Source organism: Lithobates pipiens, unplaced genomic scaffold (genome assembly GCF_037356315.1).
Source record: "Lithobates pipiens isolate NorthernLeopardFrog02 unplaced genomic scaffold, aLitPip1_a1.2 Scaffold_19, whole genome shotgun sequence".
Taxonomy (NCBI): Eukaryota; Metazoa; Chordata; class Amphibia; order Anura; family Ranidae; genus Lithobates; species Lithobates pipiens.
In genome coordinates this window covers 112783227-112804576 of record NW_027507764.1, presented here as the reverse complement: position 1 = coordinate 112804576, position 21350 = coordinate 112783227, and the positions used below count along the sequence as shown (strand labels likewise).

Here is a 21350-nt window from a genome sequence, read left to right as displayed (position 1 = left end):
TATGCCGCGTACACACGATCAAACAAGCGGGTGGAAAAATCTGGCAAACTCAAGTCCGCCAAACAATCCCCCCGTGTGTAGCCTCCGGCATACTTTTTTGACCCGAAAGTACGGCGGACTTAGAATGTAGTTTTACACTCCAATCTTCCCGCCGGACTCGCATTTCGCTCGCCCCTCCTTTCCTGGCCGGCCGGGTAGCGTGCTCGGACAAGGGTCTGTTGTGGACTTTGGGGGGACCCCCACGCCGATTTTTTTCGGCGTTGGGGTTCCCCTTTAAGTCCATACCAGGCGGCGGGGCCAGCGACGTATCCTTTGCGGGCCCCGCCTACCTGGAGACGCGCTCGAAATGAGCGGACTTTCCTCCGCGTGTGTGGGCGAGTCCATTCATTTCAAAAGTAGGGCGGATAGTACGGCAGACTTAGTACGCCGTATTAGTCCGCTGAAAAAGTGCCGTGTGTGGGCAAGTAGCCCGTTCGGAAAGTCCGACGGACAGTCTGGCGGGAAGTTCGCCAGACTAAGTACGTCGGACAGACGGCTACGTGTGTATGCGGCTTAACACACACTTTCATTTTGTTTAGACATGAAAAGAAGTGTTTCTTTATAAGAATAAATAGACTTTCCAAGTTCATATCTCTGTGTTTAGTGGCTGTCATTTTACAGCCCAGTTTGAACACACAGACTGTCAAAGTGGCATTTTTAATGTACAGTAATAATCAATAGACTGTAGGCTGAATTGCTATTTTGATCTGGAGTGATTGCCTATTACAAACAATACACAGTCTGTATTCTGTTATTAGTGGAAATGAGTGATGTGTACAGTGCGAACGCCTGATGGAAGCTGCTAAATAAAGCCCTGAGTATGTACAAATGGGAGATTTTTAGTCTGATGCGTTGCTTTGTGCTACAGTTCTCTTTCACAATCTGTTATTATCACACATATGGGATTTCTCTTTGTCCTCTGCTAGTAATTGATTACTCCTGATGATATCTCAGGAAATCTGTGTTACAATTTATAGCCTGTGCTATTTTCTCTGCAACTCAAAAAGGAAAAAGAACTCTATTATGGAACAATTTTTAGACACTTAGGTTCTAGTAACGCAATACTATGTTCAGAATATATATATATATATATATATATATATATATATATATATATATAGCATATGACCCCCTAAGGGACTTCTTGGAATTACCTACTTATCTAAACTGCCCTGGGGAACATTCCAACCCACCTGACACTCTGGGTTCCGACATCCTTGCACCACCTTAAAGCAATAAATCAGGCAACTCTGTGTATTTATGTTCTAATAATATTTACTAGAACAGATCAAAAGATATGTTGTCACAAAGAGGAGGTAATAGATCTGCTGAGTTTTAGGCAAATAGCACCAATTTAGCAAAGGAATTTCCCAGAAAAACACAAAGAAAGTAAACAGTAGATTATATACACTTCCTCAATGAAGTACTGCTAGCACCTGTAAGGATAAACACAGCCAACTGATTATACTGACAAACTTCTATAAAGGGAATCCCTGGCCAGGCTATTAGCGGTTGATATAATGAGAGGTCTGACTTAAAGGTAATGGTATAAGGGCCCTTATAGCAGCAATGACAGTAATGTCCCCATTGCAGATCTGATGTTCTTCACTGGCATGCAGGAGCTCATTAACTGTAATCCAGTAAGGTGTAGTAGCAAGCAATAAGTTTTGTTATAATGAGGAATATCAAATGTGTCTATGCACACTGTTCAAAGCAGATTCAGTACAGGATTCCTAAGGTGTAGGTATCTGTGCAAAGTGTTCCAGTGAAACCGTGAGAAAATATTTGTAAAGATTGGGCAATTTCCCTCTCACCAATGACCAGGCCGATTTATTGTCTTCCAGACTGTAGCTTATGTAGCAACACTCGTGCAGCCGGTCCGCCATATTGATCAGAAAACCAACTAGGCCCCTCTTGCCAAGGGTTAGAATTTGGTATGCCACGTGGTAGGCCGCGACTCCTCTCACCACACACAGAGAGGTCCATTTCACGTCAGGCCCAGGAGGAAGAGAGCCCCGTGCGGGCTTTTGCTTCTTTTATTGCTACTCCCAGCAATCCCTCGGATAGTAGCAAGGATCCCTGGGATATGTAGTCCATATGCATAGTCGTGCAAAGCATTTATCAGCCTGAGGAACTTCTCATCCCACAATCCCTGTTGTTTGGCTCACAAATTTGAGGTCCGTTGATAATACTGGGCACTAGTGGGACATGTGTTGTATGGAATTACTGGAGGATCACTGTATTCTGCAGTGTTAGTCCATATTGATACATATATAGCTGTGTTGCTAGAGTGCTAGCGGTTTTAAATTGTGTAGTGTAGGTACATGCATGCAGGCTTGCTGGTGGCCAAGCCTGCCTGTCTGTTTTTCCTGGGTTGAGCAGAGATCCAGGGAGATTTTTCCCATTTCTATGTGCTGGAACCTTCTAGAAAGATGGGAGGTGGAGCTGCCTAGAGTATTCTGAGTGCCCTGACCAATTCACAACTTGGATTGGCAGGGAGCAGGCTCCCTCAAATACTCATGGTCAACCCTGCTGGGAAGGAGTTATCCGGGTGGAAGCTGGAGATGTTAGGCGGAGTGTTAAGCTGTCGTGGCCTTTGAGGGAGCTCCCCAGTTTGGGGGGGTGATCTTGGGCCTGGGCTCGGGTGCAGACAGGACCCTCTCAAGACACACGGAGGTGTCCTGAACAGGAGGCACTGGGAGCAAAGAGGATAGCGGAAGACACTGTCAGGCAAGTATCCAGGAGGAACAACAGGAACAGTGAGGAGGGCTGGTGAGTGGCACACAGTCAGGAGGACTGGGAGGCACGCCTAAGCAGAGTGGGAGCAAGCAGCCTGGGATGAGTGCAGAGCCAGACAAGAGGACTGTGGTGGCACAGGCAGTGGAAAGAGACAGCTGCAGCCAAGAGGGCTGGCAGGGCCTGAAGAGGTGGTACGGGAATCTGTAGACACATTAGACAGCTAGCACAAGGACTACCATATTTTGTAACACCATAGGGGCCCATGTTCCCTACCTGCAAAGGGCATTTGCTTTGGGCCTGGCTGAGCCAGTGTCAGGCCTGCAATTCAGTGCTAGCTGGTCCAGGGAGTTGTAGTTCTACAAGCAAGTCTGTGCTGGAGGTGGAAGAGAAGTGTGTATATACCGGATGTGTATAGTTATGTCCCTGAAGAATTCCTATTGATCACATGGGCATCCCATATTTACCCTATCCCCGTTCAAGTTATAATCCCCTCCATAAAAACATCAAAAAAACAAGTACAGGGACTATTTCTTGACTGCTGTATTTCTGGAAATTCGTGTGCCCGGCTGTGTAGGGTGAGGGTTGGACCACAATCATCAGCAGTCATTTTAATGCTTCAGTAAAGATACCAAGGAGTGCAGCAATATTTCAGACTTGTGCATGCTACTGAATCTCAGATGAGCTGTGCAGCACTCCGGGTTCCAGTTCACAACATGTGAGAGTCAGTTACTGTATAGCAGCATCATTTTGGCTCACTTGCTAACTTGGCCCCATCCACAGGCAGTTTAGCTCTTCAATAAGACATAGCAGTTGAATCCAACTCAATTTTACTTCAGCTAATTGCAGTACAATAGATTCCTTTTTTTTTTCTTTTAAAGTGTAACAGGACAATGATGTTTATAAGCCCTGTCTCTCTAAAGTACTAACACTGGATGAGGGTACATGGAAGAAATATAGCTAACACTGAACTAACTAGCACCAAACAGGAGGACAAAGAGAGATACCAAATAACAGCAAGTAAACAGGTTGAAAACCACCACTTGATGTCGGCATACAACAGAACAATAAGTTCAATACAACACAGAAAAAATACATATAACTGGGACAAAGCAAAAACAAATGCTGCCATAGCATCCAATGGTTTGTAAGCTGCAATATAATATTTTTTTGTTACCATTTTAATGTTTTTTAAAGAATGCATAAGTAATTAGTGTTTTTTTTTTATATCTGTATGTAGTTCAGTTTTGATGAACTTTCCAGTTTGTTTAATCACATGTAGTTAAAACTCAGATACCAATGTCATTTTCTTCTTCTTTGCAGAGGAAATATTTAAAAGTCACATTGCTCACTGGTGGGCTCCAGATGGCGCTAGATTAGTGTATGCAACAATCAATGACACCAAAGTCCCCACCATGGAGATTCCAGTGTATACTGGATCAGTTTACCCAACCGTCAGAAACTATCATTATCCAAAGGTAAGAAAAGCCTTTCTGAGTCTTGATCATGCATTTAAATACTGTTGCTTATAATTTGCTAGAGCTAGGGTATATAGGGTATATAGGGAGAATATAAACCCAGCTAGACTGAAAATAAAGTCTCTATTACAGGGACAGGTGTAGGTTGGCAATCAACTATCTGATTCAGCCTTTGGAAACAAACATGGTATTGCCAGCCAATACTTGGAAGCCGATGAAATGAGATTTGTTGACTTAATTAAATCACAAGTAGACTTGCAGTTCTAATGCCATATATCACAGCCAGAGGTGTGTATGCTTGCATAAAGGCTCGCCTGAAGATTGTGCTTGGTTCATATTTAATTTCACGATAACTTAATTAATATTACTCTTTGAGTAATAAATACAGCTGGCCGGTTTCTTTGTGCTAAAGGCGCATTGTATTATTAATTAGAGTACATCTTTCAAATGCTTTGCAAATTAAAAGTAATATGTAGATTTTCTATACATATAAAATAATAAATGTCAAATAGTAATATATGGGCTGTAATGTCAATGTTAATTAATAATATCTGTATAAACAGCAAATAATAGTGCCTACATTTAATTACACTGAGCCTAATATAATCAATGTTTACAGCATTAAGTCCTTATTCAGTAAAAGAAGCAAAAGCAGAACATAAAGGCCTCAAGCACACTAGGTATCAAAAACGCCACTTTTCAGGGTGTTTGGCTTTTTTTTTCTGCCTCTAAATGCACCTCCATGTTAGCTTAAGTGTCAATGCCTAGGCTTTTACAGGCATTTAGAGGTAAGGGCATGTATAGGCAGAGAAAAAAAAGCTGCTAATACATGCCCTACGCACCTAAATGCACGTAAACTCGTCTCTAAACGTTACCACTAGGCACGTCAAGCACTTGAGTGCTCGTTAATTTCAATAGCCTGAACGTGCTTAAGCTCACTTGCAAAAATTCACATTTCTCCTGCCAAGAGAAAAGCATTTAGAAGAGATGGGCAAAGGCCCAGCACACATAGGACCTAAAGAGGATCTTTACCCTTATCTTAAAACTTTTAACAAAGGCATCTTTCTCCACGGTGGCCATTTTCATTAAGGGCAGATTAATTCATCTTCATTCACTTCCTGGAACTCTGGGTGTGCCTCCTGGAACATTTGACAGTGCACAACTGAGGGGAAAGGCAGTGGTGGTGTAAGCTTTCCAGCATGCATCTGTGAGGTCCAGGCTACATCACCAGTGCCTCACTCAACCAGGAAGTGGAAAAAATTCACAGCACCAGGCCAGTCTCCTTTGTGCCAGAATAATGGCCTCCTGCACAGTAGTGATGTCATCCTGAGCCAGCTAATGCTAAAACCTGGCACACAGGTGCCAGCAATCTAGTTTAACACCTAGAGTTCTTTAACATAAGGGTACATAGAAAACAATTGTTTTCTATGTGCCTGGTTCACGCCATAACATTGCTTTGTGAGCCATGGTGTGTTGCATAAAAATGAAACATGTCACATTTTTTTATGCAGTGCATTGCACAGCACAGCATGTCACCACAGCACGTCACAATGGTGAACACACTTGAATGATGTTTTATTTTGTGACACTTCAAAAAGTTTAAAGAAAAAAGTAAACTGTGTGAAGTGTCGTAATAATGTATAACTCCGTCCCTCACTGCCCCTACACAATGTACATCATTGTGGAGACATTTTACCATACAGTACATTCATACAGTGTATTCCTGGTGTGGAAGTGTTTTTTTTTTATTTTACAGACATATTACGGTGTTTTATTAGCATTTTTTACATGTGTATTAAGCTTTGGAGATTTGTTTCCTGGGCTAGGCAAGGGGAAGAGAGCAGTTTTATAGGAGAGGAGCTCTTCAGGCATGAAGACATTCCAATTGAAGTCCATGGGCCAAAAACACCTACACAATGTTAAATAAAAAGTTTATTTACTTGCGTATAGGGTAGCTGAGCATACGAGTGTGAACATGGACAATTTGAAAGAACATGATTCTGCATGTTGAGCATAGTCAGGCATAGTCAGGTGCAGGAAAACAAGCAGATAAACACTCAGGTGTGAATAGGGGGCTTAAAGAGGAAGTAAACTCTCCCACTCTGATGCTTATTTTCATTTAGTCCATTATAATAAGTAATTATCAAACTATAGCCACTGTAATCCAATTGTATTACTTACTGTATAAAGAAACTTTAAAAAACTTGTTTCCAGGGGTTAGGCAGCGCCATCTTAAGTTTTGTTTTCTGAGTCCACAATGGAGTGTATTTCCGCCCTTACATTGAGCACTTCCTGTACTGTTAACCAAGCCTCCTTCTCAATCCAACGCTTCTATGGCAACCCTGCTTCCCTGTTCATAGCTGACTTGTTTTATTTCATAGTATTTACTTGTGCCGATTGTCTAATGTTTGCCTTTGTCAGTCTTATCAGCTTCAGCTGATAAGACTGCAGTAATGGTCAGGTTTACACTGCATGTGATATCACTTGGTGTGTAGGAGGAAGCTCTGAGTGATTATGCAGCCTCCTGGGATATCAGTGGTGTGCCTAGGAAGTCCTGATAACAGATAGATAAGCACATAGAGAGTGTGCCATAAATCAGGGGAGATCTGGGCATGCTCAGTGACTTCATTCTAAAGAACAAAAAGGATTACAACAATACTAAGCAAGTAAGGAGATATCTACAAGCAGTGTCCACTAGGGTTTTTTATGCTGATTTACATGGGACAAAGTTGTGGAGGAGGGTTTACCACAACTTTAACGTGCAGGGTGTGAAAAACCCTAAGGTTAGATTCACACATGTCTAGTACGAATTTCTCCTCAGTTTTCACAGAAAATATCCGAAGGAGCTGTTCAGTGGTTCAGCTGTCATTTAGATGCTATTCAGATGCAATTTTTTTGGAGCAGGCGACCACCTGCGTCTTTAACATTAGCTGGTTCTTAAGGAGTGGGCAGGGAAGCTGGCTGCCAAATCCTTAACAAGGGATGACTCATCAGCTGTCAGCAGGGTTCTCCTCTGACAGCTGAATGTAAAATAAACCATTGGCAGCAAAAAATTTTTTTTAAAAAGGGCTTGAGGTCCCTCCCAAATCCCCACCCCCTAAGACATCACCAGCCCAGCATGCATTGGCTGATGACTTCACAAAGAGTCGGTGTCACTAGGTGACATTGCTGGGTGACCCAGCCCCTTAGCTATTTAAGAATTGTCAGGTGACAGAGCAGGCAGGTGACGGGAGCCTTAGGAGTGAGCTGAGCTTTTTTTTTTTCGGCTCGGGGGTGGCAGCGGGTGTCATGATTGACGATGGATTTACACCGGGAGACATTGTTTTTGTTTTTATAACAAAGGGATTGTTAAAAACTGTCTCTGTGTTTTTATTTCTTGTTATACTCCATACTTATTCACATGGGGGGATGGGGATCTGGGGGTCCCTTTGTTAAAGCCCCCTGCCTGCAGACCCCCACAACCACTGGCCAGGTGGTTCAACATCAACAAGGTGCTTTGGGGTGGGGGTAGAGCCCCACGCCCCAAAGCACCCCCTCATGTTGAGGGCATGTGGTCTTGTATGGTTCAGGAGGCCTGCCAGGCTGCATGCTTAGATAAGGGCCCGGTATGGATTTTGGGGGGACCCCACACCATTCTTTTAAAAATGTTGGTGTGGGGGTTCCCCTCAAAATCCGTACCAGACCCGAAAGGACCCCCCATGCTGTTTTTTTTCTGATCAAATCCAAGTTCAAAACTGATGAGATGTATGATTCAGGTGCATTCCCATAGAAGTCAATGAGCCTGGAATTCCCATCTGAATCACACTGTAGTGCTCAGAAGATGCACAGGTCACTTTAAATTTGCAGCGACTTCGCACTGCTGCTGCTCCACATATACGTAAAGGGGCTCTAGAAAGCCAATTTGAATCACATGTCGTGAATCGGATGTGGTTCAAAACACATCCAGTTTGCATATATGTGAACGGAGCCTTAAAGTTTTTGTTGTAAGTTCACAGAGAGGCACGTCATTGAAGAAAATAAATGTCTGGAGTTTTTTTTTAGTTTGTTTGATTTAGGAGAGTGCAGCACTGTTGACCACCTGAAAATCGGCGCTGGATTTAGTGTAATTGTCAGGAGACATAATGGCTTCTAAATCCAGACATCTTTATTCCAGAACCGTAGCATAAAATAACAGAAGCACTCATCTTAAATCTCTTCTTTATTTCCTGACATCTTCCCTCACACCCCTCATGTATCATGCTCACAAAATGCAGTACTGCCAGATTGATGAGAGGAACACAAGTCCCTCGGTGCTCCGGTATCACAGCTTTCTGTCAGGAAGAGATCTGGCTACAACTTACATATGAGGAGCGGTGAGGAGAGCTGAGGGCTTTATATAAATACACCGTACAGCCGGACGGATCAGTCCGGGCCTTCCAGCTTCATTGTCTCTATTTCACTTGGATCTCACATGACTGAAATATGTCACTAAAGATCAAAATAAACCATTTACTACATTTAAAGACAAGTGTAGTTACTTTTTTTTTGTAATACAACTTACAATTTTGTGTGTTTAGTGTAAGGACTACAGCACACAGGTGTACAATACATTGGGGGTTATTTACTAAAGGCAAATCCACTTTGCACTGAAAGTGCACTTGCAAATGCAGTCGCTGTAGATCTGAGGGGGACATTCAAGGAAAATAAAAAACAGCATTTTAGCTCGCCCGTGATTGGATGATAAAATCAGCAGAGCTTCCCCTCATTTCAGATCTTTCCCTTAGATTTAGAGTGACTGCACTTTCAAGGGCACTTGCAGTGCAAAGTGGATTTGCCTTTCATAAATAACCCCCATTGTGTTCATTTATACTCATCTGAAAGCAGTAGTATTGTATACTATGGGCCTATCCCAGCCCACCCACCTAGCTTTATTAACAACAAGATCATTTTTCAGATATAAAAAAAACAATCCCTCCAATAACTGTATCTGGATGCCATTAATTTTAATTATCGAATCTCTTAAAGGGGTTGTTGACCCACCAGGGACATGCTGTCTCTCTGCAGGGGGTTCTTGGCTCTTGATTGGATAAATTGATAGCAGCGCAGCCATTGGTTCCCGCTGCTGTCAATCAAATCCAATGACACGGGCACCAGGGGGGCGGGAAAGATTCATACATTCGGCAGCTATGGATGCCCAATCCTGAACTTGGGACCACGCCCGCATGGCAACCCCCTCGGGAGAGCACTCCTACGGACTGGTACTCTGCAAAATATTACATGTTTGTTCATGCTTAAATGCTGTTTAAAGTGCAGAGGGGTTCATTTACTAAAACTGCAGAGTGCAAAAATCTGGTGCAGAGAAACCAATCAGCTTCCAGGTTTTTTTCTGTCAAAACTTAATTGAACAAGCTGAAGTTAGAAGCTGATTGGCTACCATGAACAGTTGCACCACATTTTCCGCTCTCCAATTTTAGTAAATCAACCCCAGAATTATCTTATTGGTCATGGTAGACATTCACAAGTCATTGGTCTATGGTGTATATCTAGAAGTAAGCCACATTCAACAATTTAATCTGAATTAACAATAGATTTTAAGTTTAGTTCTATTTTATATTTTAGGCTGGCTTTGAGAATCCAGTTGTTACCTTACATGTTGTGAACTTGAATGGGCCTCTTCACCACGTGGAAATGATTACCCCTGATGATCAAAGAATGAGGTACAGTATACCAGATAACTGCTCACTTCATAGAGAATATGTGTCTTTTTATCCAAATCACTTCAAAGACATATATGAACATAAAACACATTCCTCAAAGAGATAAATAACATCCTGTCATTGTACAGTACCACATATTAACAGAAAGATGATGAATAAATTATTCTGTAACTAGCAGAATTCGGCACAAGGGACATCTTGGAATCTCCTAGCCTATTCTCTGATCCTAGCCTGCAAATGCCAACCATTAAACTCTGCCTAGCCTCCAATATAATATTGTATTGGGTGCGGTGGGGCACATTGTCAGTATGTCTCCCCTCCAGAGCATTGATCAATATACACTTTCTAGTTTTCAGAATGTATTATACTGTAGGTTCTACCCAGTGCTTAGTTAATGTGGAGAGAGTTAGAGAAAGAGAAGAGAGAGGGTGGGTAGATTAGTATTTATGTCCATTTACTTTTGGGATCTACACAGCTCTGCAGACAGCAGAACTAGCCTGGTGACCTGTATTATCTATGCTGTAGTTATAGTAACCTTGTCGCTTCTATTAAAAAAATTGAACCAGCTGCATCCTGCAATAGAAAGGGATAAGATACCTACCTTTCCAGCAGGCAACGAGTTCCCTTTTCACTCTCTTGCAGAGCTAGAAGCTCTGCTGCTATTTAACACTTCCAAGTGTGTCACATAATGTGCTCCCTGCCAGCAGCTTGTTGGGTGGGTCCCTCATTGTCCAGTTTGTTAAACCAGTTCCCATACATACAGAGGGCCTCTAATGCAACAGCTTTGCAGGGATGGTGTGCTGAAGCCCCTTTACATCTCTCCATTTTCCAGTTGGGTCACTCATTATTGTTTTTTGCAGGTCATAGGCCTAGATAGGAGTGTTTAACATGTTAATGTAAAGGCCTCATTTACTACTTTGGTCCAAATGCAATTGAAATTCAGTCAAGACTAAAGCTGGGGCCAGTGCAACACAGGTGTCCATATGTTTTAGCAGGTTGTCCAGGGAACCCACCCAGTCATCACTTGTCACCCACCCAGTCATCAGCAGCTACTCACAGGATTCACCAGGTATAGACTGAGCATGAGTGTTGATTGGTCACAGTGGTACTTTACTGCTGTGCGGCCTTTAAACAGTCGTACCCACACCGCCTGCAACTATTCACACTCAATATAACATGGGCGCAAAGTGGGTTTCTTTAATCTCACTTACTGTATAGGATTCTTCAGAACAGTAGTGCATAGTACATACTGTAGCTTCAGAGCAACATTCTGTACAACTAATTAAAATTATGTCCCAAATCTGTGGTAGCGTTAGTGCCAAGCCTATGGAGTCCATAACCATTGAAGAAGAAGTCATAACTAGTCCCGTCCAAGGGTGGTAAGGGAGAAAGAGGGTCTCTTTTTCTCGCTGGCCAAAGGCCTCGCCTTACTAGTCCCGTCAGAATCCACATCCCTCATAGCTCCTTATCTGCACTCTTCTCTACACCTCCCTCATGGCCCCCTCCTGCTTACTTCTCCTCCATTTTATATGCCAACCTCTAGCTCCAAGTCAGCTGGCAGATTTAAAAAAAACAAAAAAAAATGGGTTAAAACTGAGTTGTTTTTTTTTATGTATTTTAATAATACACATGTTTTCGGCACCAGAGACCTGATCTAGGCCTTGCAGTTTCTGAATTCTTATCTCTCTTGACCTCCCTAAACCAAACATCTGACTTTGTGGGCTTCCTGAATATGATGACTTGCTTATCTTGACTTCACTGTCCTGTGATTCTGAGTGACTTTGCTCCATATTTTGGTTTTGATACTCAGATCTGGTTGCAATCTTTAGCAATTTTCTTTTATATGTTTCGGTTCTGCCCTTTGGTTCACAATTGCTCAACTAGACACAACATGTTTTTCTTTGACTAATTCACATGCTCCAACTCTTTGCGGATTATGCTTCTTTTTAAATCCAGATACAAACCATTACATCATTTAATGGAGATAACCTAGTACAGTGATGGCGAACCTTGGCACCCCAGATGTTTTTGAACTACATTTCCCATGATGCTCATGCACTCTGAAGGGTACTTGAGCATCATGGGAAATGTAGTTCCAAAACATCTGGGGTGCCAAGGTTTTCCATCACTGCCCTAGTACCACTGCACATATATAAACCTGCCTTGAAAGGATTATTGCTAAATATGAAGTACGCCACAGTGGTCATCTGACATCAAAGCGGACCTTCACCCCAAAATTACTCTCCCCCAGGCTTGTTAGAATTAGTATTATTTTTGTTTTGAGCATTGGTAGCTTTTTTCATGGTACCCACTCACTACAGGATGTGATTTGTGCATGTGCAGTAGTTAAGTCGGCTGTGAGATATCAGCAAATCACTGCCAGCAACCAAAACCAAAATGACAATGTGGAAGAGCAAAAGCCCTGGGGAGAATTGGCTGCATAAAAGAAAGTGCTGGACTCCAGGGAAAGGTAAGTATCTGTTTCCTAAAAGTAGGCATGATCTGACATTTGCAGCTGCTGACTTTTCATTTTTCCATTTCCCGCTGACGTTTTTCCTTAACAAAGAGATCATTAGGTACAAAATACAAAATTTTCCTGCACTCGGCTATACTAGAAAGACCAGAGTGCCCTTTAAGCTGGTTTCTAATTTTAAAAAACAAGTATACACTGTATTTGAAATACATACAAACAAAGCCCACTGTGTCAAATTGACTCTTTCTTTTGCAGTCCTACTCTAATCTATGAGAGTTATGTTATTTCAATCTATGTAACAATAATGTAATAGAGAGCAGCCTTACCAGGAGGCTAGCCTGCTCTCACTCTGGTCCAATAACACACTATAGACAGAAAACCCATTTGATGGTTGAATACTTTGCTAATATTCACTCAACATCAACTCTCAATAGCTTGTTTTTCAAACACATCCCTGTCACCTTGTGAATGGCTTCTGTCAGCGCTGAAAAGAAGCAACCACCACATCTTTATCTCACACTAAGGTGTCCATGAAGATCAGCAAGAAAACTGCTGAGAGCCTAGGACTTCCTGTTCACCTGCGTGGCTGTCAGAGAAGCAGATAAACGTTCTTGGCAGGTTACACATTTTCCCATTGCATCAACTGTGAAAGTCCCAACCACGTCTGACAGTTTCCAGCGGGCTGAATCTCAAGGCTGAAATGACAGCCCTGGCTGTGTCAACAGAATGAGGAGCCCTGCTGTGCACACAGGACATACTATGCTGACACTTCATCGCTTTTCTATACCGAAGAAGTATATGCAGCATGTGGAAAGTTTGTTTTTAATATATATTCATTTCCCAAGTGTCTGCGATGGTAAAGGATTTGGAAATCAGATTAAAAAGGGAATTTTTTTTCTCTCAAATTGAACTCTTCATAAGCTTTTCCTTATAAGCTAAAGTAAAAAAACAAAAAAACAAAAAAAGCAAAATAAAAATCGAATTCTGTTTTCAATTCAATGAAGTGTTCAGCAGGAGCGGAATCAACTAGTTTTAAAGCAAACCTGTTATTTGCCCATTCATGGCAAATAACAGGTTTGTTTGATAGTCCGCCTACTCACCGTAGGTACTTACCTTCCCTCTGCTGTCCTGTTGTATCATTTACCTGTAGCATTCAGGTTTAGGTCATGCAATTATTTCTCCTACTATGTTGTATTTGGAGCCTGAGTGGTTAATTGCAAGGCCTAAAGAGGAGAATTCTAAATCTTTTTGAAAACTACAACCTAGACTGCTGCAAAATACAGGGTTCTTTTTGCTTGGCTCCAGAAGATGAATGGAGAGTGAAAGGTTAGTGTCAGCAGCAGAGAGGCAAGCTATAAAACAATCCTTCTTTGCCCTAAATAGGCAAATAACAGGTTTAAACAAAATCCTGTGATGTGAGATGGCCTTCATCTTGCAGTACTTACAATCACAAAATAACCATACCTCCCAACTTTTTGAGATGGGAATGAGGGACACCTATCAGCAAAAGTATGCAGGCATAGGACACACACCCTGCCATTAGACCAAAATGAGGGACAAATGGGGAGGAATGAGGGACAGAGGGACGTTGCTCCAAATCAGGGACAGTCCCTCGAAATCAGGGACAGTTGGGAGCTATAAGAGTAACAGGGATCCTGAGCCTCTGCTAAATTAGAGTGATAGCTATTTTTTTGACGTTCTTAACACTTGAGTGCTTGCGCCTAAAGGGGTCTTGGAATTATAAGAGGGACTCTGCCTTAGGATTGCCTAGTTCCCAGATCAATTACTAACATTCTTCCGCAGAAGGGATGCAAGTCCAGACTTGAAGTTGCATTTCTAAGCAATCTATTTTAAATTAGTGAAAAGGTAAGGTAAGATGGGAGAAGGAGGAATACCCAATGTCTTCTTCAGACAGCAGTTGATGGAGAATCAAATAGCTTCTTTTGGAGAGCAGCAGCACTAAAATAGGTGGTTAGGTGTTTATCCGTTCCTGTAATGGCTCTAGCACAATTTCTTATGCCTACATGGCTTCTAGAAACACAGCCTGCTCACACCTATAGGCTTTGGCTCCAGCCCTAGAGCCTCAAACCAGGCCCATTCTTCTAGCAAGGAAAGAACCCTTCCAGAACAGTGCCTCCCAGATTTGTCAACATGAAACCTAGTCTACTCCAGGACTCCACACCTGACACATGGCTTTGAAGCCTTCTTAAAAGAACCTTGTAAGTGAAGTAGTAGTGTAGTGTAGCTTATTCCTGAGTGCAATGCTCTGCAAGAAAGTTTGTGAAAAACAAGACATGACAAAACACAGCAAAGCAATGTAGGGAACACATCCCTACATTGATATTTGCACAAAATGCAGTACACTGGTAGTCTCCTCCATGTTAGTGATGATCACACAAGTAGTCAATCAGTATTGCTAGATAAAATTTCTGGTTTTAGAACATCTAATGTTGAAATCTTCAAGGTTTAAAAAAAAAAAAGTGTGTGTCTAGGTTTGCCACCTTTTCTTCAAGTCAAACCCAAACACTATTTTCTTTTATATTATTATAAACTATACATATATTTTGCTACTAAATAACATTTGTAATCATATGAAGTTAATAACAAGAGTGAGAGTTCCCCTTTTGCATCTGAACTCACAGAGTTCCCTTTCACTGTAAGGGGGGACTCTGCAGACTCTGATGTAAGGAAGGGGCCTCTAACAAAAGGGTGCTCTGGGAACCCTGATTTAAGGGGGTACACTGAGAACTCTGATGTACGTAGAGGACTCTGATGTAAGGCAGACAAAGAGGGGTGGGGGGAAGAGGTGCAGATCAAACCATCTCTCCTCTCCCATCTGTATGTGTTTGGGGGGATGGTTTGTTAGTGCTGGCTTTGGGCAGTGTGAAAGAGTGTAACAGATACTCTCAGCTGAGACAACCGCAGCCAGAAACCCTGCTGGGAAGCCATAGTCCAGTCTAAATAATGTGTCCGGGTTTCAGACAGTCCAAAACCCAGACACATGATTCCAAACCCAAACTGTATGGGTGAATCCTGGACAGGTGGCAACCCTATGTGTGTCATGTTTATTTTAACATCTCCTTAAGACTATATAGCAAATATGCTACAGAGTTCTGACACATTAGTATTGCTTGAAAACAACATGATGACGGGACACTACTTACTATCAATGCAATGGGTCCAATGAAAAACACTCTATTAATTAATTCATAGATTGTTTTTCATTTGTAGAAGTTATTGTACAGTTTCTATGAATGGAGGAGGGGAGGGGAAAGGGCAGGCATAGACCGCACTCTTGGTGAGTGCATATGTCAGATCCCTTGGTTAATTAACCCCCGCTGCACCAAACATTATGACAACTGGAGTAGGTGGGGGATCAGAGGAGGACGATTTCAACTAAGGCTTGGTTCACACAGGGGCGACTTGTCCAGGCGACTTCGCCGCCTGACAAGTCGTGCTCCGTTCTGTACTATGGAACCGTTCGAATAGGAGTGACTCAAGTCGGTCCGACTTAGAAAAAAGGTTCCTGTACTACTTTGGGGCGACTTGCTTTGACTTCTATACAGAAGTCGTTTTGCAAGTCGCCGCTGATCGTATGCAGGTCGCAGCGCTGCAAGTCATGCCGCCCCTGTGTGTAAGCAGCAGCCATCAGCACAAGGGATACATTGCATTGATAATAAAATAAGTAATGTCTTGTTTTGTTTTTTGTTTCTTTTACACTTAGGCTTTAAGTGTATGGCATGCCAAAATATTTCTTTATTAGTTTTGGATAGAGTAGGGTAGGCCCAGGCACTTTTTTACCATGTTACTGCACTGTAAGCCCTTGTACACACGGTCAGAGATTCCGACAACCAAATCCGTCAGATTTTGTCCGTCGGATTTGGTCCGACGGATCTTGTCCGAAACTGTTGCATATACACGGTCGGACAAAGTTGTCGGAAAATCTGATCTTTCAGAACGTGATGACGTAATTTCGTTAGGATGGGACTACGTTCAGGCTAGTAGCCAATAGCTTTGATGTAGGAATTTGATCTGAGCATGCGTGGCACTTTGTCCAATCGGAATTCTCTACACATGATCGGAGTATGTCCGATCGGAGCATTTTGTCGGAAAATATTTCCGGCAAGTTGGAAAAGTTGGTCCGACGGATATTCCGACGGAAACAGTGCGATGCAGACCACACACAGTCGGAATATTCGACAAAACGCTCCGATTGGACACATTCCGACGGAATCTCCGATCGTGTGTACAAGGGCTTAGAAAGATCTTCCTCAGTTCCTGATCTACTGATAACTTTACCAAAAAGTTAGAAGACCTCTACTATAGCACCATTTTTGTTGCTGTCTGTTACCCTGTTGCAAATTTTTGCTAACTTCCTGTTTAATGAAACTGTTGTCAACAGGAACAGAAGTGAGGGGGAAAAAAACCTTTAATGGAGTGCTGGATAGCAGTAAAAGCCCTTATCCACTCTAACCTGTTAAAAATAGTCAGGGGCTCTAATCCTTTCCTATGCTATCGAAAATATATACTGTAAGTACTGTACCTGTAATTAATAAATAAATAAATAAATACATAAATAAAATAAAGATATAATTTTGCCCCTGTACAAATCATTAGTAAGACCTCATCTGGAATATGCAATTCAGTTTTGGGCACCAGTTCTCAAAAAGAATATCAGGGAACTGGAAAAGGTGCAGAGACGAGCAACCAAACTGGTAAGAGGCATAGAGGAGCTCAGCTATGAGGAAAGATTAGAGGAACAGAATTTATTTTCTCTTGAGAAGAGGAGATTAAGGGGGATATGATCAATATGTATAAATACATAAGTGGTCCAGATAGTGAACTTGGGGTTGAGTTATTCACTTTAAGGTCATGACAGAGGACAAGTGACGTGCTTTACGTCTGGAGGAAAAGAGATTTAATCTTCAAATACGGAAAGGTTTCTTTACAGTAAGAGTTGTGAAAATGTGGAATAGACTCCCTCAAGAGCTGGTTCTGGCCAGTTCAGTAGATTGTTTAAAAAAAAAAGCCTGGATTTGTTCCTAAATGGAATAATATAACTGAATACTAACATTTATAGGTAAAGTTGATCCAGGTAATATCTGATTGCCTATCGGGGGATCAGGAAGGATTTTTTCCTCTGCTGGAGCAAATTAGATTATGCTTTGCTGTTTTTTTTTGCCTTCCTTTGGATCAACTGTGGGTATAAGATTGTGTACCGTATTTATCGGCAGAACACGCACTTTTTTCCCCTTAAAGTCAGGGGAAAATCGCGGGTGCGTGTTATACGCCGATCCTCCGTGATTTCTCATCGATTTTTGGGCTCTGGGCGGCTTTCGGCCGCCTTCGTCCCTTCTCGGTGGCCTTCGGCCATTCTCGCCGGCTTTCGGCCGCCTTTGGCCCTTCTCGGCGTCCGAAAACCACGAGAAGGGCCGAGAGTGGCCGAAAGCCGATGAGTACGGCCGAAGGCGGCCAAGAGCCGCTGAGTACGGCCGAAGGCGGCCAAGAGCCGCCGAGTATGGCCGAAGGTGGCGAAGAGCCGCCGAGTTTGGCCGAAGGCTGGCAAAAGCCGCTGAGAACTACGGGGCGCCGCCGAGATACACAGGACATCTCGGCGGCGCCATTTTTAAAAATAAAAGCTGACATCACTGAGGGGACAACGATGCACGAGGCTGCAATGATGGACAGGCTGCATGACGGACAGGCTGCATGACAAGGCTGCAATGACAAGGCTGCAATGACAGACAGGCTGCATGACAAGGCTGCAATGATGGACAGGCTGCATGACAAGGCTGCAATGATGGACAGGCTGCATATGACACTGACACGGCTTCAGATGGACACTGATAAGGCTGCATTGATGGGCATTTAAATGTAAGTTTTTTTCCCTTAAATTTCCCTCCTACAAGTTTAAACTTGGGGTGCGTGTTATACGCCGGTGCGTGTTATACGCCGATAAATACGGTATATGAGATTGTATTTTTTTCCCCTTTTATAGATTGAGCTAGAGGGACTTGTGTCTTTTTTCAACCTGATTAAATAGATGCTAAAGTTAATTTATTTTTATTTTTTAAATAACAAACATGTCATACTTACCTCCACTGTGCAGCTCGTTTTGCACAGAGTGGCCCGAACCTGCTTTTCTGGGGTCCCTCAGCAGCTCTTTCGGGTCCTCACCACTTCAGATAACCCCCTGGGAAAAGCGCTCTACTAGGGGGGTTACCTTGAGGGCATGCTCCCAAGTCCAGCAATCCATAGACGCCGAATGCAGAACTGGGCCCCGCCCCCGGCAGCCGCGTCATTGGATTTTATTGACAGCAGTGGGAGCCAATGGCTGCGCTGCTATCAATCTATCCAATGGGAAATTGAAAAAATGTGCTACTTGTCACAAAGATATGCTACTCTGCCCCACATCCCTAAAATATACAATTGAAAAACAAATTTCCTCTATATGGGACTTTGAAAAAGGCCAGGTAGCTAATGAAATGTAAGAAGAGTATAAAAAGTATATATCTTCTAATAAGAATATAAAATCTATCCAATAAACAGCCGAGAACTCCAGGCAGAGAGATGGCGTGTCCCCGTGGGACAAGTTCGAGGGTTCATGTAAGTAAAACGGGGGACTGGGGGCCGGTCACTGCCAGGTATTTTTTCACCTTAATAGATAGGATGCATTAAAGTGAAAAAACACAAACCTTTACAACCCCTTTAACTTTGTAACTATGTAAAAATAAAATAAATCAAATGTTTTTGCCTTAGCATACACTTTAAAGCCAACTCCAGGTATGTTGTCCATGACTCCACTGGGGAGATTTACCTTTCTCTTCTGTCCCTTTGACAGGGGGTTAAAGGGACAATAACATGATTTTAAATCTCTCCAGCAGATAAAAGATCACAACATTTTTTTATTTATAACAGCAGGGAAGGGTTAGAACTTGTGTCAGTTTCCTATTACCGTCAGTGTCTTCCTGTCCCAGTAACCCCAGTGGAAAATTGGAAGGAAATCTCCCCAGTGGAGTTATAGTCAGCAATAAAAACACACCAGACTTTTTAACCTTTCCTACAAAACAGAAAAAAGTTTTGTCTGGAGTTGGTCTCCTTGCTGCGAAATATAATTAGGTAAGTAATGAGACCTCTCCAGGAGTAAAATCCTTGCAGCATTTTCACACTAAATAAAACTCTCACATTTCGTATGCTAACTTCGCTGTAGACATGACTGTAAAGCATACAACACAATTGATATAGCTAGAACATTTTGAATGCCATATTCTTTCCCGAACATTTATTTATGTAGAAAAAAATTGCAACCAGCCAAATGGAAGCCAAAATGCTCTTGGTCTGAATAGAGCAATAAATTAGAAAAATATGTTTAATCTATCAGAGAGATTGTGCTGCAAGCAAAGATGTGACCTATATTACAATGTAAGAGCGCTGTTTAATAAGTTATTTATTTAGTCCATTTTTTGTATTTCTTTTGCTTCCAGGGAATGTGTTTGCCGCATAGAATAATTCTAATTTATGATAAGCAACTCATTTCAATTACTAAATCAGTTCTTCAGGTCTACTTAATGCCTTCCATTCACACTCATTACCGTAAAACGCAGGTCAGCGGTGGTCTCATTCCATTGAAATGTACATATATTCATTAAGGCTTCAGCTTTCTCTCTGCTCTTTCCTTTAAATGGAATCGTGAAATTAATCAATTCAGACTGAAATCTTCAGAGGGCTGTGGGTCTGACAGCTGAGTTCTCCAGACAAGTTAACCAGAAAAGATTAGACCTTATTTTGTACTTGTAAAGTGAAACTTACCTTATCAGAATGCAGCACCAACTTTAAAGGAAAACTCCACGTTTGTTAAAAAATTCATATAACATAAACATAAATGATACATAAGCCATTTTGTTTCTTACTGTTGATGAAAGTTACCTTTCCATTTTAATCTGCAACCCACTATGATTTTGTAACCTGAAAAAAGTTCAAACATGGCTGGTGGGAGAGTTCTGTACACGGCATGTTTATAGAATGACGCCTAAGAGCCGGTTCACACAGGGGCGACTCGTCAGGCGACTTAGCTGCCTGACAAGTCGCATCCCACTCTGTGCAATGGAACCATTCTAATCGATTGTCTCAGGTCGATCCGACTTAGAAAAAGGTTCCTGTACGACTTTTGGGGCGACTTGAGGCGACTTGCATTGACTTCTATACAGAAGTTGTTTTGCAAGTTGCCGCAGTGGTCGCGTCCAGGTCGCCTGAGGCAGTCGCGCTGTAAGTCGTGCTGCCTCAGTGTGAACCGGACCTAAAAAGGGTAATTTACTACACTGAATGAACTAGCAGCTGTCAGAAATTGGGGTTGATTTACTAAAACTGGAGTGTGCAAAATCGTGTGCATCTCTGCATAGAAAACAAGCCAAAAAGAAATTAAAAAATGCGCTGTCTAATAATGAAAAAAATCCCAGTATTGAAATATTATTCATAAAGTTTACATTAATACTATAGAGAAAAGATGTCCCTCTCCTTGTGTGCAAAAAAAAGCTGAATATATGTAAAACAATTAATCAAATACATTACAAGTGAAGATAAAAAAATCAAATAACTGTGCATATAATCATCTCATATTAAGAAAAATCATAATCTCCCATGTGTTAATATAAATTCATAACACACAATTTAGACAAATTAAAGTTCATATAAATAATTTGCTCAAACGGATCTAAGGTGCTCTTCTCACAGTGCTCCAATCACATAATGTGCTTCAATGCTCAAAAGTGCTTTTGAAAAAGCATAGCCTCTCACCAGATCGAAATGATCTCTAAATGATATCCTGCAATCAGTTAAGGGTGGGGGCTATACGACGACCAGCAGTGATGTGAGCACGTCATTCGGGGACACCGCTAACACTAGGTAGCCGTGCTGTGTGTAGTAGGAGAC

General features: G+C 42.1%; 1 protein-coding gene across 4 annotated transcripts in view; it reads left to right on the top strand.

Moving 5' to 3' along the window:
* DPP6 (dipeptidyl peptidase like 6) overlaps positions 1–21350 on the top strand; it is a 1860394-nt gene that overhangs the window by 1685144 nt on the left and 153900 nt on the right. For all 4 annotated transcript variants that reach the window (XM_077491167.1, XM_077491164.1, XM_077491165.1 and 1 more), the window contains exons 9-10: positions 4099–4253; positions 9852–9949. In XM_077491167.1, coding sequence (XP_077347293.1) covers positions 4099–4253; positions 9852–9949 — 253 coding nt within the window. The remainder of the gene's footprint in view (positions 1–4098; positions 4254–9851; positions 9950–21350) is intronic.